Source organism: Anser brachyrhynchus, assembly GCF_964034855.1.
Source record: "Anser brachyrhynchus genome assembly, chromosome: 2".
Lineage (NCBI taxonomy): Eukaryota > Metazoa > Chordata > Aves > Anseriformes > Anatidae > Anser > Anser brachyrhynchus.
The window spans coordinates 67,068,461-67,094,324 of NC_137695.1; the positions used below are offsets into that span (position 1 = coordinate 67,068,461).

Here is a 25,864-nt window from a genome sequence, read left to right on the forward strand (position 1 = left end):
CCTAACTGAGCTCTTCGTCAGTCTCAGCACGAGTTCACTTGAAGCACCATCAGTTAAGCTTTACTAGCTTTGGCTATGCTGTGGAAGCAAGAACCATAATAAATAGCTGGAAACTGCAGTGTCCTAAATTCATTTTGTTCATTCTCTAGGACCTATTTTCATTTGACTAGCATAAAGGGAGATGCAGGGGAAAGAAGGAAAGGTAAAGTAATGTCAAGTAATTAGCTAGTTTCAAACCAAATTCCTTCAGCTAATAAGCCAAATTCCTGGAAAAATTTCTACATAGATGGGCATAGTGGGCACAAGCCCACTGCAAAGAATACTGAGCCACTTCTAGACCCAGGGGAGTCCAGCAATCAAAAGACCACTGCAGAGGAAACTACTGTATGGCAAGTTTCCTCCTGAACATTAAATACTCTGTTACTGCAGTCTGGCAAAGTTGGGAAACAACATGCATGAAGAAACCTTTAGTGGTTTCTAGTGAATTTGGGGAAAGCATAAGTGAAGAGGCAGGAATCCAGAAATAAAAGTGAGTTTGCAACACTGGGCTACTCAGTCTCTGCAATGACCTTCTGGAATCTGAAAGTCTCCTCTGGGCCATAGGACCTAATGCAGGACATAACAGCTCAGAGGCCTCAAAGCTGCTGTTTAGGAAGAGTAACAACCTCCAGAACCAGCCCCCTTTTCTGCAAGATCTTACTCACTTCTGCACACTAACCCACCCTTCTATGTTTGGCATTTGCTCATTTTCTCTGACAAGTACTTAAACCGTTTTACATTTCTTTTTATATAAGTTTGTTAAAAAGGTAAGTAAGAAGGGAATTGGGTCAGCATTCAATGAGAGTCTAGAACAATTAGGAGAAACTTCAGAAAGTTAAGTTAAAAGGTCAAGCTGTTGAATGTAGGTTTGCAGCTTAAAAAATATCAGAAAGTATCAGTAATAACTTAGTTAACCAGTCATTCTAAAATGACCAGTGCAAAGTAAAAACCTAATAATTTTTAAAGAATGCTAAAATTAGAGCTGGATGTGAATTTTTAAATAAAACCTTTTTCATCATGCAGTGGCTCAGTTGAAAACAGGACACTATGCATGGATATATTTTCTTAACGCTTCAAATGTGTATACTGAGACATTCCACAGATGGCAAATGGAGAAGAGAGACCAAGTTGTATACACATCTCTGAAGTCTTTCCACAACTAATCGCTTATTTGTCAAAACTGAAAGCTGTCTAGAGGATTTTATGAGTGAGCTTTTCTTGGATTGAATTTTCAAGTTGTGCCACGATACAGACAAGAAGGAAAAGAGCAGTCCAGAAAGTCAGTAGGTGAAGCATTATATCATCCTTAGCTGGCCTCCATCAAAAGATACAGATTTCAGCCTTCTACATCTTCAGCCAATACACAGGTGGCAAAGACATAGCAGCCTCCTCTTCCTTGAGGGATGAAACAAGGAACTTTCTTTCTTACAGCCTTTTATACAGAAAATATTGGTTCAAATCTATTCTGTAATGTTCCATTCCTTCCCACGTTTTTGATCAAATAAGAACTGATATTGGGCCACGGAAAATCTACTCCACATTTGCCTCTCATATTGTTAGCGTAGCAACCACATAACCACCAAGTGATTATATGAAGGTGCTTTATTCAGCGCTGGAAGCCGGGGCAGGTGCCCAAATCTGGCTTCAAGTCCCGTTACTTCCCAGCCATTATTTATACATTCAACATTACGTAAGGTATACATATTCATTACAGGTTGCAACATCAGCCTCACATTCCATTCTAATTAGCTCCCCTCCCCTTTGCACATGCGTGGCGCACTCTGGTGGTCGTCCAGGTGGTCGTCCAGATGAAGTAAGGAGTCTTCCTCTCCGCTAAACTTTTCACCTTTCTCACTCGACGCATGCTCCCTCCGCTCCTTGGTTCTGCTTCAACTCATTTCAGCATTTCCAGGCCCTTATCCAAGGTCAGGTTGTACCTGTTCCCTCCCAGGGTTCCCCTTCAACGATTCATTTGAATGTTCAGTGTACTCCCTAAGTTTCCAGTATACATAGATTAATTGATAATGTAAGTACATTTAACAATGCTTAATTATACCGTATGACCCATCACCTAAGAAACATTAATAAAACATCCATTCGATTCTCCCCAACACTAACATTTCCCCCCTTTGAAAATACTTCACTCATACCAAGAGCAAGTATTTTCATTACTATTAGGTTGAATCAGGTTAGTAGAGGTTAGTGAGTATAGCTTGATATAGAGATTAGTAAGCATAATCTTAATGTATCTTCGTTAGTCTATTATCTTATTGATTCCTTCATACCTGCTTGTTAACGCTAGTATTATAGGATGGGGGTGGAGTAAGTGGGATAGGATGTTCTGGGTGATTCCCAGTAAGGACTCTCATTATTCGGCGATTTCACAAATAGCTTGTATTCGGTTAACTCCCAATTTTCTTTGTCCTTGAGAAATTTCACATCCCAAATAAATTACTGTTGTGCACGCGATTTGTGCCTTTTGTTTAGAAACCTTGTACCCATTTAGTCCCAATTGATTCAAAATATCAATAGTTACCTGAATACATTCTGACTCTCCTTCGGTAGCTATTAATATATCGTCCACATATTGTAACAGCAGGTATCGATCCTTTGGTACCTGAATCTGTCCTTGGTTAATCCAATCTTCTATTTCTTTAGCTAGTTGACTGCCGAAGAGGGTCGGGCTATTCTTGAATCCTTGAGGCAACCTTGTCCAGGTTAGTTGCATCTTTCGTCCGTTCCGTGGATTTTCCCATTCAAAAGCAAAAAGTTTTCTACTATCCTTGTCAATGGGTATGCAGAAGAAGGCATCTTTTAAATCAATTACCGTAAACCACTTATATTTCTCTTTTACAGATGTTAACAATGTATAAGGATTAGCCACCACTGGGTGAATATCTTTTGTTATTTCGTTTATTGCCCTAAGGTCCTGCACTAGCCTGCATTCCCCATTAGGTTTCTTTACTGGGAAAATTGGGGTATTATATTCAGATTTGCATCCCTCCAGAATGTGGTAGCTAAGAAATTTATCTATAATCTTTACTATTCCTAGCCTAGCTTCTGGCTTCAATGGGTACTGTTTAATCCGTACCGGTCGTGCCCCTTCCTTAAGTTCAATTTTTACTGGCTGGGCTACTTTTGATTTTCCAGGCACATCCGTTTCCCAAACTGCAGGCATTACTGCATTTTCTACCTCTTTTGGAATATGAGGAACAGCCTTCTCTTTAATCATTAATATTTGTCCCACTTTTGATTCCGGGATTCTCATAATCAATTCTCCATCTTCAAACATTATGGTAGCGTTTAGTTTAGTTAGCAAATCCCATCCCAAAAGAGGAATAGGGCATTCTGGTACATATAAAAATTCATGCGTAATTTCTTTACCTCCAAACCGTAAATCAAGGGGTTGTAAGAACGGCCGTATTTCCTCCTTCCCGGTGGCACCTACAACAGTAGTTTTCCTTTCCCCTATCTTACCACTTAATCTATTGAGCACTGAATATGTGGCCCCTGTATCAATTAAAAATTTTACTTCCTTATTTCCTATTTGAATTTTTTACCAAGGGCTCTTTAGTTTCTGCTACCGGATCTCCTAGTCAGCTACTATACTCCCCCAGAACCATCGCCCTAGCTGCTTCTTGGTTCCGGAACGAATTTCCCCCACCAACGATCAGCTGTCCACGGAGAGGGCACTCGTTTTTCCAATGACCCTCCTCCTTACAATGGGCACATTGGTTAAGACCCAGCCGGTTTCCCCCTGAGCTCGGGTAGCCTCTCCCTGTTCCTCTACCTCGACCATTAATATTTCCTCTTCCCCTGCCCCTTAATCCTGCATGTTCTCTCCCTTGAATTACTGCTAATAAGTTCTGTTGTTGCCTTTTTGTCGTTTCTTTTTCTCTGTTATTATACACTTTCCAGGCTATTTCCAACAGCCTATCCAAATTTCTCAAATCTGCACCTTCTAACTTTTGCAATTTCTTCCTAATATCCTCTTGGGCTTGTCCCAGGAAAATGAGTGCCAATTGAGCTTTAGCTTGCTCAGTCTCTACGTCTAAATCTGTATATTTCTTAGCAGTTTCTTTCAATCTCTCTAAAAAGGCGGAAGGTGATTCCGCTTTTTCTTGCCTGACATTATACAATTTTGACCAATTTATGGTCCGGGACATGGCATTCTGTACCCCGACTTGTACCCAATCTTGATATCTCTTCAGCCTCCTTATTCCATCCCCTGTGTTATAATCCCATTGGGGATCCTCAGTGGGGAAGTTTTGATCTAGATTTCCAAGCACTAATCCATTTCATATATCTTCTCGGGCTCTCTCTCTGGCTGCCCGCAATACCATGTCTTTTTCTGTCGAGTCCATCAAAGTATCCAGGATCACCTGGAGATCATCCCAATCGGGATTTTGGGTTTTAATTATCATTTTCATTACCCTGGCTACTTTATCTGGGTTTTCCCTGTAGGTGCCGGCTGCTTGTTTCCATATCATTAAGTCCCCAGCTGAAAAAGGCACCTTAACATATACCGGTCCTTCTGTCCCCACTCCTTGCCTGAGGGGAGCGATTATTTTCCCTCTCTGTTCATTTATAGTTTCTCCTGCCCTTCGCTGTTGCCGGGTCCTATGTGACACAGGGGAGACTAAAGTCGGGGATTCTCCATCACTACTGCTATCTTCCTTTTCTCTTTTCCCTCCCTGTCCTGGCTCTTCCGGCGGAGCCGACGGCGCAACTTCCAAATCAATATTTCCATTATTCATTTCCCCATAATACTTATTATTCTCTATTGCCTGATGCTGTATACAGCATCCCTCCTTAGTACATGCACAACAACGTTCCTCAGTTGAAACTTTAAGCACCATTATGCCACAAGCATGCTGCCATTCAGGCTTTCGGCGCAAATAAAAGAATAATTCCACATATGGCAGTTCATCATATTTTCCTTCCCGCTTGCAAAATAGCATCAATTGTAAAATTGTATTATATTGCAATGTTCCATTCTCAGGCCAAGTTTCTTGGTCCTCTAGTTTATACTGTGGCCACCAAATATTACAATAATCAATCAGCTTTCCTTTCCGCATTTCTTGACCAAAACCTCCCTCTTTCCAGTGTGCTAGCAAACACCCCAGCGGGGATGTCCGCGGGATAGGTACATCTTTTCCCAGAATTCCTTTGATCTTTTTCATTTTGAGCTTATGATACAACCCAAAAGCTGCCAGAGCAGCAGCACACTCTCCCAGAAGCTGCCGGAGCAGCAGCACACTCTCCCAGAAGCTGCCGGAGCAGCAGCACACTCTCCCAAAAGCTGCCGGAGCAGCAGCACGCTTTCCCAGAAGCTGCCGGAGCAGCAGCGTGCTTACTACATACCAATAATACCAGGTGCTGACCCTTCAGCACAAACCAATACAATTACCAATGCCGAACCTGCAGAGCTTTCGCTCTGTCTAACGGACGGCGCCTAGGCTTACCCCGGGAGCTCCCTGCCCAACCGAGCGTGGCTTTCGCCGCGTCTGACCGGCAGGCTTTCCCAACCAAATCGGTACCGAATACCCAAAGTTGAAAGCACCTTTGCTTACCACTCCAGTGGTACGTCGTGAGCAGCGGAGGTCGGTCGTGGTCGACTGCTCCCCGAGAATCCCTCGGTGCCGGCTGGAGCGAAACCGAGACACGATCCGCCTCAGCAGTGCCCACGCTGTCCCATCTGGGTCGCCAAAATGTTAGCGTAGCAACCACATAACCACCAAGTGATTATATGAAGGTGCTTTATTCAGCGCTGGAAGCCGGGGCAGGTGCCCAAATCTGGCTTCAAGTCCCGTTACTTCCCAGCCATTATTTATACATTCAACATTACGTAAGGTATACATATTCATTACAGGTTGCAACATCAGCCTCACATTCCATTCTAATTAGCTCCCCTCCCCTTTGCACATGCGTGGCGCACTCTGGTGGTCGTCCAGGTGGTCGTCCAGATGAAGTAAGGAGTCTTCCTCTCCGCTAAACTTTTCACCTTTCTCACTCGACGCATGCTCCCTCCGCTCCTTGGTTCTGCTTCAACTCATTTCAGCATTTCCAGGCCCTTATCCAAGGTCAGGTTGTACCTGTTCCCTCCCAGGGTTCCCCTTCAACGATTCATTTGAATGTTCAGTGTACTCCCTAAGTTTCCAGTATACATAGATTAATTGATAATGTAAGTACATTTAACAATGCTTAATTATACCGTATGACCCATCACCTAAGAAACATTAATAAAACATCCATTCGATTCTCCCCAACACTAACAATATTGCCTTAAACAGATCCCCATTGGGCTAATTATTCTGAACCCCACTTCATTGGAAAAAGAAAAAAAAAAAAAAAAAGATAGTTATTATCCTGCAATATCACTTCTTTTTTTGTAAAATATAATTTTTTTTTCCTTCGGGTTGCTGCAACTCTGATTCCTAAATTGCTTTCTTTTCACTGCAGTGATAGGATAATCTATCACCATCTTTATAATAGAGTGCAGAAATTCACGTTGAACTAAAAAAATATAAGAAATCATGTGATAATTTTTTTTTTTTTGAATGTGAACCAATGGAATATAGAAACTGCTAGTCTAGGCCTTCTGCAATTCAGCTGAACATGTCCAAATTGTTTATACATATTTCACATTTCTGAGGCTTTCTTCCCTCCTATACAAACCAGATCAACTGTATGCATGAACCAGGTCATTCTCCAAAATCTGGAGAGTGAGACAGTTGATTCAGAGAAGTGCCAACAAATGGTATTGTGAGAAACATTCCGTAGCCAATAACTTAGGCTCAGGCGAGGATCTCAGTGAAGTAGTAATTTTATTCGCGATTGCAATGGCGGGAGTCCCACAAGCAGGAGTGCTCCTACTGGTTCCAAAACACAGTTTATATACTTTTTGATGACAGGACCCTCCCCTGTTTCCCCACTGAGTGGGTAATCCAGGTTCACAATCTATCTGATGCTTCACAGACAATGTATGGCCTTCAGTTGCCAGCCTGTTAAATTTCAAATTTCTTTTGACATTTTTTACTGTTTGAAGTGGTAATGTTTCTTCACTTATCTGACTTAACACCGTGATTTTCACCTAATTGTTCTAAGGAGTTTGGTTGTCTGCATTTTACAAGGTCACCTGCTAAGTTTTCTTATCACTGCAAGCATATTTCAATACCCCATTCCTTACCTTTAAACAAGGTAACTCTGCAAAAACAACATTTTTATTCCCACAGTATGTGCATGTACCAACCGTTTACTGGTGGGTTCTGAGATAGGACACTTTCATAAGAAACCATTTTTACTGTTAATCAAACCAGAATGTTTCATCTTTAAAGGAATGAATGCATTTCATTCCAAACAGCAAACTTGTGTTTTTCTACCATGGCCACTTCTATTTCAACAGGACTGCATCAACATCAGACAATAACTGCTGGGATAAGTTTTTCTCCTCAATTTTGCCCATCTCCTCGATTTTGTATGCGGTATTGTGACCACTGAACAGATGTAACCTATAAGTGTGCTATTAACAGTATTGTATTTGGCTCTGATAGTGGTTTTATGCAGTGCTCGCAGAGGCAACTGACAGCATGCATTACTTTAAAGCACTTGGCTCTCTGACAGATGAGCCTTTGTGGATCCACTGCTGCAGCAATTTAAGATGTTATCACCTTCAGCTTTCCACACGCGTGGCTGCAAGGCGAGCAAGCACGCACCCAGGTCCCAGTTTACCACCTGGGACTGAATGTGTCTCCAGCAGCCATTTCACATCCCAACCCACAAACTGGAAGAGCAGGGAGCACCTGCAGACCTGGAGGAAAGCAGACAGCTGGGACATGACCAGCAGCGCTGCCAGACAGCTGCAACAACCCTCCCTCTCCCATATTCTATGGGATTTTACCCCATGAGGAACCCTCCCTCACCGCCCCCGACACCGCCCGCCATCTCGCGCCCCCCTCCGCCCGCCACCTGGGGCTGTAGGGGGAGTGAGGAGCCGGCCACCGGGACGGGGGCGGGGCGGGGCGGGGCGGCCCGGGCTCAGGGCGCAGGGGCGGTGGCGGTGGCGGTCACGTGGGGTGCTCCTACTGGCGGCGGCGGCCGCGCCCAACCCCAGGTCGGGGAGGCGGCGGCGGGGACGAGGACGAGCAGGCAGGCAGGCAGGCAGGCAGGCAGGGGGTGCGCGCGCGCGCGCGCTGCACCTGGCACCGTCCTCGGGGCTCCGCGTCGCCAGGACAACGGGGCCTCGCCGCCGCCATGGTGAGTCTGGGGGCGGCGGGGTGAGGGGGGTGTGCCGCGGTGCCCTGAGGGAGGGGATCGCAGTTAGGGCTCCGAGGGGGGGGAGCGAGAGGGTTTCTGCGGCGGGTGTGGGGTGAAGTGCCAGAATTTAGGGGGGAAGAAGGGGGTCCCTGAGGTACTGCCGCCTCTCTGCTGCCTCTGCGTAAAGGCTTGGTTGGGCTCCTGTGCTTCCAGCCCAGGTATTTTGAACATGAGCAAAATACAAAACAGTCTTGATAGCTAATTAGAGGTGGAATCAAAAGGGTGGGCGTGCTACTGTGTCATACCGTGTTTTTAGGGTGGAGGGATTTGCCTGGTAGAGGTTTGGCGAAATTGCTACTGCTGCTACAAGGGAGAGTAAACAGCAGCGTGGCTGCGGGTGGTGTGGTGTTGGTGAGGTGGTTACTGTGCAACTTAGCGATGTGCCCTACTTTCCACTGGTATGTCACCGCACATCTTGATGGAGCTTCTGGGATGGGGAGTATCTGAGAAGTAAACCAAATAGAAATGAATTTATTTCCTGGGCCAATGTTAGGGAAAATTACAGACTGAAAAACAACAAACTAAATGGTTTTTATGAAGTATATCACAAACACGAGTGAATATTTTCCATTTACTCAGAGGAAGATGAGGAAGGAATTTATTTCATTCACTTAACATGCAACATTTAATATATGAAGTGTCAGTGTTTCTACAAATCAGAAAGGCTGTTGGCTTACTGCTCACTTATTTTGACAGCAGACAAATATTTAGTGATCTTAGTTAAAATTAGAATGTGGGGTTAGCAGATGTGGAAAGTTGAAACGAAAAGTCAAATTTTCACTGAAGCATAACTATTTTTAGGTTAGTGTAGGAAAGTAGTACTAATCTTGGCATGGTGACAATATTGATCTGAATGCCAGCAGAAAGCTATACATTAACAGTACTTCAGCTGTTTTGTCAATTAGAAGTCAGAATAACAGCATCAGTTTCATGTAAATTATCAACTTGCCTGATAGTTCTAGTAGTATTTTTTTCCTGAATCAGACATGCACTTAAAAGGGGTACGCTAAGTATAACAAAACCATATGAAATTGTGTAATCACAGAATTTTCTCTCCCAGTTTAGACAGTAGCCCGGAGCTAATTTAGACAATAGGCGCAACATTCATTTGTATTCTTTCTAATAAACGTTTCAGGAAGGTGATCTGTATACTCCATAAATTCTTCTTCTTCTTTCATTTGTCATTTTAGCACAATGCAAAAATGGTTACAGTACTATCTGGACATACGTGGACAAGGTATATTGAACGACTTGACCTGTTTGTGATAGGGTTGGAGTCCAGTCTTCTGTCAGTTTTTGCAAAACAGCTTTCCCACTTGAATTTTGTAACGTGGGATATTTTAATTGTTTGTAAAGCTTCTGTGAAGAAGCAGAGAGTAACTTCTAAATGTTGCAGGTCAGGCTTGTGTTCTTTAAAATGCAGTGTGTCTGAATCCACTGTTACAGAAGATATATATCAGGCTTTACAGGAATACAGTGGTGGACTTAAAATTCACAGCAATCTGAATTCCTCCTCCATCAAACCCATGTTTATTTTTCAGGATCAAGAAATTACTTATATATCTCTTTTAAAGTTGAAACTAGTTATTCTTGAGCTTGAGCGTTTTTTACTGATGGTTTGTTAAAGATCAAACTCTTCTCTCAGACTGATTTTTCCAAAAGTATGCCATGCTATAAATGTCTGAAAATCTGTGCTTATAGTGTGGTTCTGCAAGACTGCTTGGAACCAAATGGATTATTTTTCTGATGAGATGAACGGTCCCTGTGAATGATGTTGTGGTGGAAGCTGCCGTGGAATCAGTTTCGGTGTTTTTGGTCAGTCACTGAGTTAGTTGAATGGTCAAAGGGAAGTACCTTTCTCAGGTATTTTGAACTTAGGCTGTTGCAAATGCCATCTGAGTCTCTGGTGCTTAAGGACATGTTATTTAACCTGCCCAAGAAAAGAAAGCCTGGCATCTGTAAGGTGCATGCTTTTGGCAGCCCTATTGCTGTCCCTTCAATACCCCTCAGTCTCTTGAGTGATTCCATCTGGGTTGTTATCTTTGCTTTGGAAGAACACTGCAGTCATGCGAGATGAGGCTTGGAGCTGGAAACTGGAAATTTCTGGGCCTGCACTCTTATGATTACTTAAAACCATGAGCTGTTGCTGTGTAGTCCACAAGAGCTTAATGGCAACAGACTGATACCAAATTTTAAAATGTTGGCTACACTTCGTGGTACTCTTTTTCTGTCACAGTGTTTTCCTCTGCTCTCCTTCAGGCAGAAGGAAATGGGAAGCTCTGTTTTCATTGGGTTTGGTTACTTTTCAACTGGTTAACCAGTATATTCTGTAAATTTAAATCAATAAGGACCCAAGACATCATCAAGTCTGCATAAATGTGAAACTCTACCAGTATGTCAAGTTTTTTTGGTCCTCAGATGCTAAAATTGAGGTCAGAGCTTCACTGAGGAAAGGCCTTTCTGGATCACTGTTTGATGTCATGTAGTAGTTACCTAAATATTAAGGGCCAAAATGTCTGAGCATACGAGTAGGTCAGAACATGTCTGTAACATACTTCCTAAACAAAAGTATCAAGGATATTTTATTTCTACAGAAATTCAAGGACTGTAAGCTTTGGGAAATACTAACAGTTAAGTGAATGTCCAGCTTTTTTAAGTCTTAACCTTTTACCTTTCTTGGAGCAGTTTAAAAAAGTATTTTGCAAGTGCTACTGTAACGCTATTTCCTTTGAAGTCAGACATAATTGCTGCATGTAATCATGAAGAGCTACATAATTTTGTCTCTTGTAACCGAAAGCTTTTATTAATCATACACCACTTACATGGTGTGTGCAGTGGCATCACAGATCTTGTCATATTTATTTTCTGGTTCATACTTGAGGGAGACTGCCTAGTGGAGGTTTGCTCTTTGGAACAAAAATTTCACACTCAATAGTAAGAAAAACATGGGTTCTGACATAGTGTTTGCAATGCAGATCAAGCGCTGCTTTAAAACAGCTTTGTAGAAGCTTTAGCTTCGTTTCTGTAATGAACTATATCTTCTAATATAATTCTGAAGAGCAGTTGTCTTTGGGGAAAGAAATCAGTGTTCAAAATCTGTGTCTCAGGTGCTCAGAGGAAGGGATTCAGCTTCAACCATGCAATCAGGACTTAAGCCATAATTTCATTTACAGTTTGAGCTAGCGTAATAGGAAAAAATAATTGACTTTCTGTATATGGGTAGTGTGGTTGGAGGAAGGGCTGCATCAGTCCAACTTAGAATAGTGGAAACTCCTGGAGAAATGGACCTGTGGAAGAATTTCTAGGTTTGCACACTGGGAGAGTTGGTACTGACATCAGCGTGTCTGCAGGCTAGTATACTGGAGACTGGGAATAAAACTAGTCATATGTGTAGCACTACAAACAACTATATATTGACACGATGATTCAGAGCTGGAATTTTGAAAGGTGTACTCCTAAGGGCTCTGAATCTGTGATGTGGATTAAATTTGGATGGCTGAAACAGAATGGCTGTCCATAACCAAATACTGGTGCATTCAAGCAAATGGATACCAGCTTTTCTCTCAATGATTTTCCAAAAATATATCATGGTCTGAATGTCTAAATGTTTATTACAGTATGATTCTGTGAAGGCTGTGTGAAACCAAATAGATAACTTTTGTCAATAGATGAATTTTAATGAGTAAGCAGTCCCTGTGAATGATGTTGCGGTGAAAGCTGCCTAAGAATTTATTTCAGTCTTTCTGTTTAGAATCTCAAAGTTACGTCAATGCACCAAGGGAAATATCTTTCTCGATTATTTTGAATTTAGGCTTTTGCAAACTGTATTTGAGTCTGTTTGGTGCTTGAGAAGGGATTTGTTACATTCTTGCTCAAGAAAAAAAAGACACCAAATCTGAAGGATACAGAATCTGAAAGATGCATCCTTAGCTTTCTGGTGGGCTACAGTCAACAAGTGCTTCATCCGCCCGACTTGAATTTTCTGCCATAGGTCTGTTGCTCTTGAAACCTGCGGAGTAGATGGTATGGGTTTCCCTGTGTTCCACTTGGACAATCAAATCTACAGATTACTTCAGTTGAAGGCTTCATTTTATTTTTTAAGCAATAATCTATAAATGCTTCATTGTATACTGTTTTTGTTTGGAAGATCATAACCTTAACAGAGAAGTAATGGACAAATATATGGACAAATGAACAAAAGGAAATACGTAGTCATTAAAACTTTTTTTTTTTTGGAGGGGGGATGTGAGAAACACTCCGTAGCCAATAACTTAGGCTCAGGCGAGGATCTCAGTGAAGTAGTAATTTATTCGCGATTGCAATGGCGGGCGCCCCACAAGCAGGAGAGCACACCTACTAGTTCCAAAAACACAGTTTATATACTTTTTGATGACAGGACCCTCCCCTGTTTCCCCACTGGAGTGGGTAATCCAGGTTCACAATCTATCTGATGCTTCACAGACAATGCCTGACCTTCAGTTGCCGGCCTGTTTTTGAGATGGTAATGTTTTCTTCCCTTGTCTGGCTTGACTTAACATAGTGATTTTAACCTGATTGCTCTAAGGAGTCTGGTTGTCTGCATTTTAGGAGGTCACCTGCTGAGCTTTCTTATCACTGTAAGCATATCTCAATACCACATTCCTTCCTTCTATACAATGTAACACTGCAAAAACAACATTTCTATTCCCACAATTCCCCCCTTTTCTCTTTTTATAATTTGTTGATTTTTGCAAAATTTTTCTCTAAGATGTAATTTGGTAGATGTCTTCCTCTTCTTCACTTTCTTTGCTTTCCATTTCCTCTAATATCATCATCTTATCTGAGTAGGGTGGTGGATCCATGGTCATTTGTTTCAAAAGTGCAGTTTCAATTAACCACTGGACAAGTCCCCTTACACAGGGGACAATGCAACAACCACTGGCTGTCAAAACTCCTGCTACTACAATCAAGGATGTAAATATGGACACTACCATTCCTTTCCATTTACCAAACCAAGATTCCAACCATCCTGTGATGGAAGTGTCTGCTCCTGAGTTTTCTGCCAATTCATTGGCAAGGATGGTAAGCCCTTGCAATGCTCTAGTTACTGTGCCATCCGGGGCAGTATTGTTAGGGATAAAAGTACAACAATGGTTGCCCAGCATCATGCACACACCTCCTTTCTCCGCAAGCATCATATCTAATGCTATTCTGTTTTCCCAAGCCATTTTGCTGGTGGCATCTAGTTGTTCAGCGATTCCTCTTATCGCATCCCTTGTATAATTTATGAATCTCTGCTTATTATAATAAATATAAGTAATCCAATCCACATTCTTATTGATTGTTACCCACCAGAACAGTGACTCAAACCGTGCAGCAATTTGATTCCTGGCTTCCTGTTCATCGGGAACTCCTCTAGGCACCCCAACAGAATCTACGTACGCTCTATCATCAAATGATACTCCTAAGCTTCTTTTACTTCTTCTGGGTATTTGTGATGTTTCTCTTTCAAATGCCAGGGTGAAGTGTATAGCTAATTGAACAAGTGCACAAGTGCCTCCCCAGTTAGATGGTAGGGTGGACCGTAAGATCTTCCCTCCACAGTACCACCAGAGATCTGCCCTGGGAATCTCAAGTCTTGAATAGTTTCCCATCAAGTCCTCGGTAGCATTCAAGGTCCTCGTGCACAAGGCAAATTCTCCCAGATGCCAGGTAGCACTCACACCCTGCCGTGAGAGGCAAGCTGTATGGTTACCTATAGCTGTGGAGAATACAGGGGGAACCCTGATATTGCTATCATGCGAGGAAGGGAATAGCAAAGAGAGAGACTTACAGGCCTCATTTCCCCAGGCAGTCTTTTCTTGGTACAATGCAATCATACATCGCATCCCCTGGGAATCCTTGGTCCACCCCAATGGGCAGGGCACTATCTGGGCAATCGGTCATCCCGAGGCACGAGCATAGCAATTGCTATGGTTGAGACTCTGGACAGTATATTTGACCCATTCTATCCAGGCATTCACATCCCCATACCCTGTTTCAATCTCAAATGTTTGAACTGCCGCATTTCAAAGAGGGCCTCCTGTTTTCTCTCCTGTTTTCTCCTTGAGTTTCTCCCTTTCTCTGATGGCAATAGAGGATTGTTTCCATACGGCTATTCTCGATCTGGCTGTTGGGCCTCTCCCAGTTATTTGTTGTCTCTGCTCAGTTGTCATTGGGCATTTAAATCTCCACAAGCTAACACCTCACAAGCATCAAACATGACAGATTGTGGTACATAACCCTCTGTCACATTCACCCATATTTCTCCGGGGTATCCCATCTTACTATTATCTGGTCATGCCTTTTCCAAGTTGCCAGTTGACCAAGGCTTTCTCTGAGGCCTACAATCACTAGAAACAAAATTAATAATTGATTTTTCCCTGTCATTATTTTTAAACCTTAGGTTTCTAAATAACTATCAATACAAAGAATAAGATATACACTACTACTATAACAACCCCCCCTTGGGAACACTTCAATTCACTATAGGTCTGTCCTTTCTCTCAATCACAAGTCACACTCATTAGTTACCTGTGAAAATAAAAGGTTAGTTTACAATTGCAAGCTCTTATCCCGCTCAGAGTCCACTATGAGATTTTTCTCTTCATTTCAGCTTCCAACAAGTCTTCTGTAGGAACAGCTTCCCAGGTACTAGGGTCAATGGATGCCTTCACTCGAGTATAGTGAGTCCAACCTTTTTCCGCAGTTCCTATGGCTGTTTCAGTGGTTAGTAGTACTTGGAAGTGTCCTTCCCATTCGGGCCGGAGTTGATCCTTTCCAGGTCTGAATCAGGACCCAATTTCCCACGGGTCCTGAGAAATGACAAAGAAGAGGACAACCCCAGAATACAGTTCTTAAGAAAACTCTCTTGTTTCGAATTGTGGTATCTCATCCCTTCTGCCCAGATAGGGTAATCCGAACAGCATCTCATACGGTGAAATTCCTATATCGTTTCTCGGTGCTGTTTGAACCTGTAGGAGTGCTAAAAGTAAATATTTTACCCAAGGAAATTGTTTTTTTCTAACACTAACTTAGTTAATTGCTTCTTTAGTGTCTGGTTCATTCGCTTTACCTTCCCAGAAGAGGAGGGGTGCCAGGGGGTGTGAAAATCCCAGTCTCTAAGGCCTGCATTAACCCTTGCAGTACTTGTGAAGTGAAATTAGTTCCTTGATCTGAATCAAAGTTTTCAGCTATCCCATATCTAGGGACTATTTGCTCCAGTGATACCTTAGCCACTGTGCTTGCAGTGGCAGATACGGAGGGGAAAGCTTACACACATCCAGTCACGTGGTCAATTAGGACAAACAAGTACTTAAATCTCCCTCCTTTACGTAACTCAGTAAAGTCTACCTGTCTACTTTGGAAAGGTCGAATCCCTGGCTCCGTCCCCCTCTAGGTGAGTTACAAATGACCTTTTTATTTGCCTTTTGACATATGGTACATCCTCTGCACATTTGCTTCACTAAAGTGTATATTCCTACACAGACATACTTTCTTAGCACAACATCATACATTGCTTGCATCTCCCAATGACTCTCTTGATGTAAAACATCATATTTGCCTCGTTGGTGCTTTATTCAGCATTTCTCTCCCATCAGGGAGTATCCATTTTCCCTCTGACTTCGTGGCTCCTGATTCCTTAAAAAAATCTTTCTCTTAAAACCTTTTAGTTCTTTCTTAGTTTTCAACAATTCCCTGAATCCTCTCTGGATTTATTCTCCGTTTTCTCTCAGACATTAGATGCCTTAAATACCTGACTTCTCTTTCTATGTATAGTAATTTATTTTTCAATACTCCCAAGCCCTGCTTTCCCAGAAAGCTGAATAGCTTGTTAGTAGCTTCCTTCACAACTGTTTTCTCCTGTCCTGACAATAAACGATCATCCACATTTTGTAACAGTAATTCCTCCTTGGGAGGTTGGAATTGCTCCAAAATCTGTTCTAGAACTTTGCCCAAATAAATCGGTGGCCCTGTAAACCCCTGAGGTAAAACTGTCCATATGTATTGTTGTTTCCGCCCCCACTTCAGAGTCTTTCCAGTCAGAGGTGAATATATCTTTGCTCTGAGAGCACTCCATTAATAACACTGTTATTCCAGTCTAACAATTTACTATTTGAATGCCCAATTTCATCATCAAATCCCTTCCCAACAAGTTAGTCCCTGCCTTGGGTACATACAATAATTGCCCAGAGATCATTTTATCCCCTAGTCTCAGCTTGGTATCCCCCAAAGGTGGCACTGTTATCCCAGCCCCTTCTACCCCCATCACTTTTTAGGGTTTCATTAGTTAATTTAATCCCTGATACTTTATAGGCCAGTGATGACCTAGCTGCCCCAGTGTATTGGGTTTGATGGCAAGGTTTGGGGGGGTGCTGCAGTGGCAGCCCCCCACGTGGAGAATCCAGAAACCTCCCCGTAGCAGATAAGGGACAATTTCATCCTGCCCCAGAGGGGCCCACCGCTGCCCAGAGCCAAGCCATGAGCAACACAGTCCGTGCCTCTGTGAGAGCACATCCACGAAAACAAACAAACAAAAACCTGCTGCTCAACAGCAGCTGGGAGAGCGAGGAGTGAGAAACCTCCCCGCAGACACCAAAGTCAGCTCAGAAGGAGGGGGTGGAGGCGCTCCAGGTGCTGGAGCCGAAGACCCCTGTGGCCTGTGGAGAGGCCCCTGGTGGAGCAGGCTGCCCCCCCCGCCCCCCCCCCCTTCTCGATACTTGGGAAACTGACTAAACACCACAGCAAATATACCACAACTTCTAGACTGTTACTTAGATAATGCCTACATCCTCTTTCCCTGCTCATTCAACTTTCCCAACTCATTCAAAAAACAGCTCTGTCAAACATTACATACCACACCTTTAACACCTTCAATAGCCCTTACTCCCCCTGAAGATTTTCTTCCTCTTTCTCCAACCCTCTGCCTACCTGCTACACTGTCAATACCATTAGTTTCACTGTCTGCTTTTCCTTCTCATCTCCCCTCTTGACACACACGTTCAGGGCCTCCCACAGGAGGGCCCCCCAGTGACTGTTCACTACATCCCCCCACCTTCTGGAGCATTTTCTGTGTATCTTGCCAGGCTTCAATCACAAAATGAACTTTCAAGAGCCCTTGGGATACCGGGTCCTCAGGATTCATCCCCAAGTACTTTCTCATTCTGACCCCAAGTCTCTCATATGATTTCTGTGTTGCACACTATTATTCTTCCAGCCAGGATCGGCAAGTGGTTATTTCTGCCCTGCCGGTATTACCCCTGGTCCTGGAGGATGAGTTCTTTCCCATTTTTGTATAGCAGCTCTCCTCCTGATCATTCCCATTTCTTTCCCTGTAAACAACATATTTATATACATAATTCCCCCCCCCAAGAGTATAAGTTAGGTCCTAGGAAACTCCTAACCTCTCTGCTGGTAAGGAGGGGGGGAAGTTCACTTAAGAGGATACACAGTTAGTGCTAGTACTGTTAGTATCAGGGAAGGCAAAATTCTCAGTACCTCTTCTACCTTGTTTTAATTCTTGCCAGAGCCTAGAGTACGCTGTTCTCTAGGGACAGTGTTAATTGCAGTCCCTGTCTCCTTTCCTGGAGCGACTGCTGCTGCCACCGGTGCAATATTAGGATTATAGGGAGCATAACTTGGCTCCTCCTCCAAAAAAAAGGAATCTTATTGTTTACACACAAATTTAAAGCCTGAATTTTCATCAGGCCTATATTTTGGCCAAAATACTGCTGTTTCCTTAATTGGTTCTTTTGTCCAGACTAATACACAATATTTAACCATTTTTTTTATCATCTCTAATTTTGAGATTATTTTTCCAATTTCTTATCATTCTTCAGGAAGAACTTTCGGTAGGCACTCCCCCAGGGATATCTCCCTGTCCCCTGGAACTCATATTTCCCATTTTTCCTATTCTGGAAAATGGGGGTGTACTGCCAAGCACTTCCCCGTGCAAGGGCTACTGCACACCTATGAGTTTACCAGATTCCCTGGTGTACTTCCGAGCACTTCCCCGTGCAAGGGTTACCGTACACCAAATTTCCTGAGACTCTTCCTTTCTCTCCCTTATCTCACGCTTCGTCCGTCTCCGACCGCGCCCCTCGCGGAGTTACGGAACCGCAGATCAGGACTCCACACTCGCTCCGTACAAAAGTACGTCTCAATCACACGGCACACAGAGTCTCACCCGACCCCCAAGGCAATACTTAATATTTCTTACCTTGGTCTGTGCACAGAGTTACCGGATCAATTCTCAAACCCGGAGTGCCTACCTTGTTCCCTTCCCCACTCCTTCACGGATCCTGCCTCTTTCATCAGTCTCGGGCCCTCTGTCAGCTCTCTGCAGAACCACCACCGTTGATGCACAGGACCGCTGAAATCAGCGGGGCATGCCTTCCTGCTGCTGCGGCGGTGGGGCTCCCTGGTAGGTGACTGGATCCCGGACGAGCCCCCAAATTGTGAGAAACACTCCGTAGCCAATAACTTAGGCTCAGGCGAAGATCTCAGTGAAGTAGTAATTTCTTTGTGATTGCAATGGCGGGCGCCCCACAAGCAGGAGAGCACACCTACTAGTTCCAAAAACACAGTTTATATACTTTTTGATGACAGGACCCTCCCCTGTTTCCCCACTGGAGTGGGTAATCCAGGTTCACAATCTATCTGATGCTTCACAGACAATGCCTGGCCTTCAGTTTCCGGCCTGTTTTTGAGATGGTAATGTTTTCTCCCCTTATCTGGCTTGACTTAACATAGTGATTTTCGCCTGATTGCTCTAAGGAGTCTGGTTGTCTGCATTTTAGGAGGTCACCTGCTGAGCTTTCTTATCACTGTAAGCATATCTCAATACCACATTCCTTCCTTCTATACAATGTAACACTGCAAAAACAACATTTCTGTTCCCATAGGGAACCAATAACAAAAAAACACAAACCTCCTGAGAGAAGATTTACTAATCAGCATATGTCTAGGAGGTAGAACTATGCTTTAGCAGATGAGGACAAAACCTTATCAAACCTATTTTTTCAGCTGTCTCTTTATATATACTTGAAGAATGTTCAGACATACAGTTAACAGCTTTTTCCAAATTTGTCACTGTTTAAGCAGTTTTTTTTTTCCCCCTAAGCAGAACTGCTCTGTCTGGTGACTTTGTAGGAGAGAAGGTGAGTCTTGCTTACAAGGATGGTCAGGTCAGCTCAGCTAATAAGTTTCACTAACTTGTTGGGCCTTAATAACCTGGCTGCCTGCAATTGAGAAGCCATACTCTTAAGAAAGCTTGATCAGTGATTTCCAAGTACAGCTGGCAGAAAGTGGCTGCACTTCTGAAAGCCACAGGGAAAGGGTGCTGTCAGCTACTTGGCCAACTGTGAACAGGTGGATGGGGCAACCTCAGGCACCCCTAGGTCTGTGCGAAGGGGCAGCTGAGCTGGAGTGGCTGAAGGTGCCAAGGTAGAGCTGCATGGCTGCAGAGGTGAGCACTGACGTTCGTGAGTGACCTTCATCTGTCACCCAGTGAGAGTGGGGCCTTGCAGAGCCAGACTGATGCCCTCCAGTGAAATGTGAATGATGTGCTCTGAATACCAGCGCTGGCAAAACAAGAAAGATGGCTTTTCTGGAAGCAAACCAAACAGCAAAGTGGGCAGTGTGGCCAGCTGCTTCTGCCTGGCAGGTTTTGTTATCTCGGACAGAGCTCGCTGTGGGGAGACTTTAAAGGCAGTATGGCCTTTATGGGCAGCCCCAGGTCAGTGAGGCATTTTGGAAAGGCAGAGAGATATTCCTGGCTGTGTTTGATCTTGTTCTCTGAAGGTGAGCAGTGATGGTTTATAAGACCAACACAAGAGCAAAAGGCTTTCATGTGAGGTGTCGGTGGCTTTTGATCCATCAGTTTGTCACAGTGCTGGAAGAGGAAAGATGCAGTAGGTATCTGGCAGTGCCGAGGGAGCTGAAAGCCTGCTGAAGGCAGCTTGCTGGGCTCAGGTAGTGGGTTCCAGGGGAAAAGGTGGTTAGCTGCCACGACAGAGCAGCACAGCTGGGATTTCCAAGTGCATAGAGTCAAAGCCTGAGGCAGAGCATGGGAGTAAGAGCCTGGGTGGCAGACAGCGTCTGCGTGTTCATGTAAAATAATTAAAAAAAAAAAATAGTTTGCCACTGTAGATGTGCATGGTTTGAGATGGCATCACCTTTTGAGATTCAATTTTGTGCCTAAATTTGATAGGTTATAAAGAAAGCTTTACAGTGGTTTCCAGTTGAACAGAAGTGCTGTGCCATCAGCTGTTGTTTGATATCCCTTGTTTCAGTCCCGTTAGCAGTGCACATCCATTCTCCTGCTTTTGTTGCCTAGATACAGTTACGTTTTGCTGCTTGCTTCGTGTTGAATGAGTCTGCTCATCTGCCATTTCCAGTGCATTAATTGCACGTTTCTAGAGGAAGCACCAGTTAGCAGCAATTCCCTGACCATTGGAAAACATTTTGTAGCGTAACATGAGGTAACCCTAAATTTCTAGTCAAGGAAGATTATTTTTGCTTTTCTTCTTCATCCTCCATTTTTCTCCTGTAGTTAAATGGAGAGCTTTTAGCATGCCATTGATGACTTCAGCTCTGCTACCCGGAGCAGTTTATGAGCACTCTGATCTGCTGGCTTTCCTTCTCTAGCAAGAGGCAATTTCAGCTGCATGGTGAAGGTGAAATGGCTCAGGCAATAGCTGGGTGTTCCCACGGAGGAGGAGAGATGTGCAGCAAGTTGGTGGGTTTTGTGTTGGGTAACACAGATCTGCACATCAGGAACCTGAGTAAAACCTCGATTTTAATCTTGTCAAGATTTTCCTTTAAAGCATCTTGTTCTCATGATGCCTATTACTGCATAAATAATACTAAATAAATCCTGTTCTTGCCAGTAGAAACCTGAAAGACTCAATGCTTTTTTACATATGGAAATACTTACAGCTTAGCTAGGATGTCTGCTGTGTCAACAGCAGGAGAAGGGAAATGAATGGATTTAATTCTAAACTGCTGTCTCCTTTGGTGACAGTGACCCACCCTTTGGTTTTGTTACTGACTTGGTAAATAATTCAACCCTATTGACAGTTTGTCTTTTCGCTGGTGTTGTTTGGGGTCTCAAGACTTCCTCTCTGTCAAACCTACATTTACTAAAAAAAATGCTTACTTTAACACTCTAATGAGCAAAGTTATTAAAGAACAGAATCTCAAAAATAACTTGATTTGAAAAGTTAGCAGGTTGAATGTCCTCGTCTACTCTTATATCACTGGAAATGAGATCCATAAGTATCTCTGTGGAAATGAGCCATCAATCAGGTAATTTTTTAAGGAAATCTTCAGCTTTTAGCTCATTGTAACCAGTCTTACAAAAGTAAAATGAAGACACTAAAGCAAGAGGTCAGTTAAGGAATGTGAGAAATGGCCCAGGATTGAACTAATAACCAACTAGCTGTGGAAAACAGGCTTTGGTAGAGCACAGTTACAGTTTTCCCTTGCATGTTTTGTTTTGTTTGTTTCCTGAACTCCTGTCGGAATGTAGACACTTTCTGTATCTCTTATGCTTACAGGAAATCCAGAGCTGGTTTTAGAGTAATATTCTGTTACATATGTTCAGTGTCACTTCTCCTTTTTCATTCTGCACTGATTTTTCTGTTGTATTTCATGTTTTTTTACAGTTTGAAGCATGCTTTTCTAGGGTTTTATGTACCCTGTCATTAACACAGTCAAACTTGCTATCAAATGTGAAAGCAAAGAAAGAAGAAATATTCTTTCTGCATCCACAGTTATTTTGTAACACTGGACAGGTATTTTGAGGGCATGTTGTTGTCAGCACTGTCTAACTAAAGAAAAGTAAGTCATATTTTTCAAGGTTATTAGAATATTTTCACAGCAGTTGATGAACACTTCCTTGACTGGCTTTATTTTTTATTTTTTTAAATAGAAAATTAGCAAAGTCAAGATATAAAAATCAAGCAAAAAAGTCATAGGACTGTGCTAGTTATTTCAAAGAGATGATAGATATATGTACACAGGGTTATTACTTCATTAGCAAATTCTGTGATTAACGGCAGTTTCAGATCATCAGGAAATCCTCAAAAAAGGAATAGATATTGACCTTCTCTTTTTGACACCAGTTGCACACAATCAGCCCCCTTATGTTCTGTCTAGAAGACGACAACCTCAGTTATCCCATGCCTGCTGTTCATTTGGCAAAAAACTGAAACTGCAGAGCGTTAAAGGGTTCCCTCTCTTCTGAGATTCAAATGCAGGATCATTCTAGAGGCCGATCTACTTTTTCAGAGTAAAGAAGTAAAGATTTTTTTTCATTTATTTAAATATTCCATAAGAATACTTTGATATGATAACTATAGCTAGTGTATACACAAGCACATAAAACTGAGAGAATCACAGAACGGCTTGGGTTGGAAAGCACCCTAAAGATCACCCAGTTCCAACCCCCTGCCATGGGCAGAGATACCTCCCAGGTTGATCAGGGCCTCGTCCAACCTGGCCTTGAACACTTCCAGGGATCGGACATTTACAGCTTCTCTGGGCAACCTATGCCAGTGCCTCACCACCCTCTGAGTGAAGAATTTATTCCTAACATCTTATCTAAGTCTCCCCTCTTCTAGTTTAAAATGAGAACTAAAACCTTCCTATCACTATCTGCCTGAGTAAAAAGTCGCTCTCCATCTTTTTTGTAAGCTCCCTTTGAGTACTACTGAAAAGCCACTATAAAGCCTTCCTTGAGCCTTCTCTTCTCCAGGCTGAACAGCCCCAGCTCTCTCAGCCTCTTTTCATAGCAGAGGTGCTTCAGCCCTCTGAGCATCTTTGTGGCCCTCCTTTGGACCCACTCTAACAGCCCCACATCCTTCTTGTGCTGGGGGCCCCAGGCCTGGTTGCAGCACTCCAGGTGGAGCCTTAAAAGGGCAGAGCAGAGGGGCGCAATCACTTCCATCCACCTGCTGGCCACCCCTCTGTCAATGCAGCCTAGGATGCAGTTGGCCTTCTGGGCTGCAAGCGCTCACTTCCAGCTCATGTCGAGCTTTTCATCCACCAGAACCCCCAAGTCCTTCTCTGCAGGGCTTCTCTCAATGAGTCCTCCTAGTCTGTCCTCATGTCTGGCATGCACCAGGTGCAGCACCTTGAACCTGGAGTAGTTGAACCTTAGGTTCACATGGGCCCACTTTTCTAGCTTGTTCAGCTCCCTTTGGATGGCTTCCCTTCCTTTTGGGTTATTAACTGCACCACTCAGCTTGGTGTCATCTGCAGACTTGCAGAGGGTACACTTGATCCCACTGTCCACGTCACTAAAAAACAGCTTTGAATCCGTTTCTTGCCTCATCTGCAGCTTGTTTTGCAGGCATGGTACTTTGTGTGGAGGGCAAGTCGCGTGCTCCTCATAAGCAGTAGTAAAAGCTGCATTTTCTTCAGTTTAACTTGGATTTCTAAATGCAAGCATATGGGTCATGTCTACTGTCATTTATTTACCACAGTCTGCAAGTCTAGCTTTAATTTAAATTCCAAAGATACCTTTCATAGACAGAGATTATAAGTCTTTTTCCCATAAGAGCTGCTAGAAGTATAGACTGGTTGTAGGTTTAGATTTTCACCCTGGCCACAAGTGGAAAATACTTACTAGTCCCAAAAATCTGTGCTATGTTATGTAGTGCTTTAGCTTTTTAATGCAGGAGTTTAGTAGCTGGAAATACCAGTAGTCTTGAGCACACATTTTATCTGTTTGTATTAAATAGTGTTGCATTAAATAGCTCATGTCTTATGAAATTAAATGCTGTGTCATCTTCATATAGTGAGCATATGTCCATGTTATTGTACATATGGGAGTGTACAGCATAAATAAAAGTAGTATAATAATAGATTTTGCGCTGGCAAAGCGATGGCATACTAGTAAACTAGTAACAGTCTGCAAAGTAGCTTTTTTAAAAAATGTTTATGCATATAAATGGAAAGTATGTTCTAGATGGATATCAAAACTTTTGAGGAAGCTTCTGCAACTGCAGAATGATTATGTTGAATGATTAAGGATTTTTAGTGGTCTGTGATACTAAATGTGCAGATATTGGACCAGAGTTAATGAGATGTAAGTTCTCTTGTCTGTTTTACCACAGACTGTGCGCGCTTATAGAGGTAACTTTTTTTTTTTGTGACTTATTTTTGCTTGTAATGCACAAGTATATCACCCTCACCTCCAGCAACTTGGTGATCTTAAGCTCTGTGAGGATGGCATATGTCTCCTTTCTCTGAATAAGTGCTACAATAAGAGCATAAAGGCTGAAAATAGCAGCAGCAATGGCTATTGGTGTAAAGTAAAACCAGTGACAACCTGTACCTGCGTTCAGCCATGTGGAACTGCTTAAAGCCAAGCACGTATCTTTTCTTTTCAGGAGGAAGTAGAGTTGTCCTATTGAAGCACGTATGCATATATGCTGTAAGCTTTGAAACCCTACAGCCGTTGGTCTGTTAATAATTGTGTTGCTCCAGTTGCAGGAAAAAGAAGTCTGATTAATCTTGCTGGTCCTGTTGAAAGTTTACGGTTTTACTGTTCTTAAATGTGTGGATAGCCTGTTTGTTGCCCAGAGGTCGGAGGTGCAAAAAGTGGCTTTTGCTGCAATACAAAACTGAGAAACAGTGGTATGCAGTTAGACCTGACATCAGCCTAGAACATACTGGGAGAGAAAAAAAAGGTTCTAATGGCAGCTAGAAGGAAATTCCAGTTTTCTAATCTTACAATATTTTGGGGGAGATATTTCAGAATTCCCAGGCGTGTACTTTTTGCTGACTTCCCTGTTTTTATGGACAGAGTTATGCTTGCATTTGGCTTTTTTGATGTACCTTTTTCAGAACCACCTGTTGTTGAGCTTTCCTTTTTTTAACCAAGGAGCACAGCTTATAGTTATCCAGTATGTGGTATGTGTTGATGGCGGAATGGAATCTCTTCTTGGGAGATATGTTGGTAATAAGATGGTCTAGGTGAGAGGCATTTTCTGTTTTTCTTGTAGCATTTCTTGAGGTGCTTGTCTTGCTTTCAGATCATTGCCATATGTGGCGGTAAATTCTTTAAATCATTAGATTATTGCAGTTTCTCCATCTTCATGTACCTGGGCCATGGAATTTACAGTGTACACTGTAAACAGGACATTTTTAGAACTGTGCAACCAGTGCATATTTGTATGTGTCTTGCTATTGCTAGAACTTTTACTGCTACCTAAAATACTTCATGGGGTGTGTTTCTTAGTGTTTGTTTAATGATTACAAAGTTCCACATACTTTGTGTGGCTAAATCTCAGCACTAGGAAAGAGCCAAGTGTATGAGTGGGTGTGGCTGCATTGTGCCTATTAAAATAATTTATAGGGATACCAAATAACATGTTGAAAACATGGCGCTAATGGTAATTTAAGAGTTAAACACCTAAGCAGAAGGTTAAAAGGTTCTCTAAAAGCATTTTTTTTTGTTGGTCTTCCTAAATGACTTTTTTCC

At 42.8% G+C, this 25,864-nt stretch overlaps 1 protein-coding gene and 1 long non-coding RNA gene across 10 annotated transcripts in view; one reads left to right on the forward strand and one right to left on the reverse strand.

Moving 5' to 3' along the window:
- The first annotated feature begins 8,088 nt into the window (after positions 1-8,088).
- FBXL2 (F-box and leucine rich repeat protein 2) overlaps positions 8,089-25,864 on the forward strand; it is a 59,352-nt gene continuing 41,576 nt past the window's right edge. For 6 of the 9 annotated variants that reach the window (XM_080580114.1, XM_080580117.1, XM_080580119.1 and 3 more), the window contains exon 1: positions 8,089-8,295. In XM_080580114.1, coding sequence (XP_080436240.1) covers positions 8,293-8,295 — 3 coding nt within the window. In that variant the 5' untranslated portion in view covers positions 8,089-8,292. The remainder of the gene's footprint in view (positions 8,296-25,864) is intronic. The other 3 variants (XM_080580121.1, XM_080580123.1, XM_080580122.1) reach the window with 1 other exon arrangement.
- Positions 14,554-25,858, reverse strand: LOC308189743. Its single transcript, XR_013946565.1, has 2 exons — positions 18,593-25,858; positions 14,554-17,705 (listed from the first exon to the last, which is right to left on the reverse strand). It is a non-coding gene; the product is annotated as an uncharacterized lncRNA (long non-coding RNA).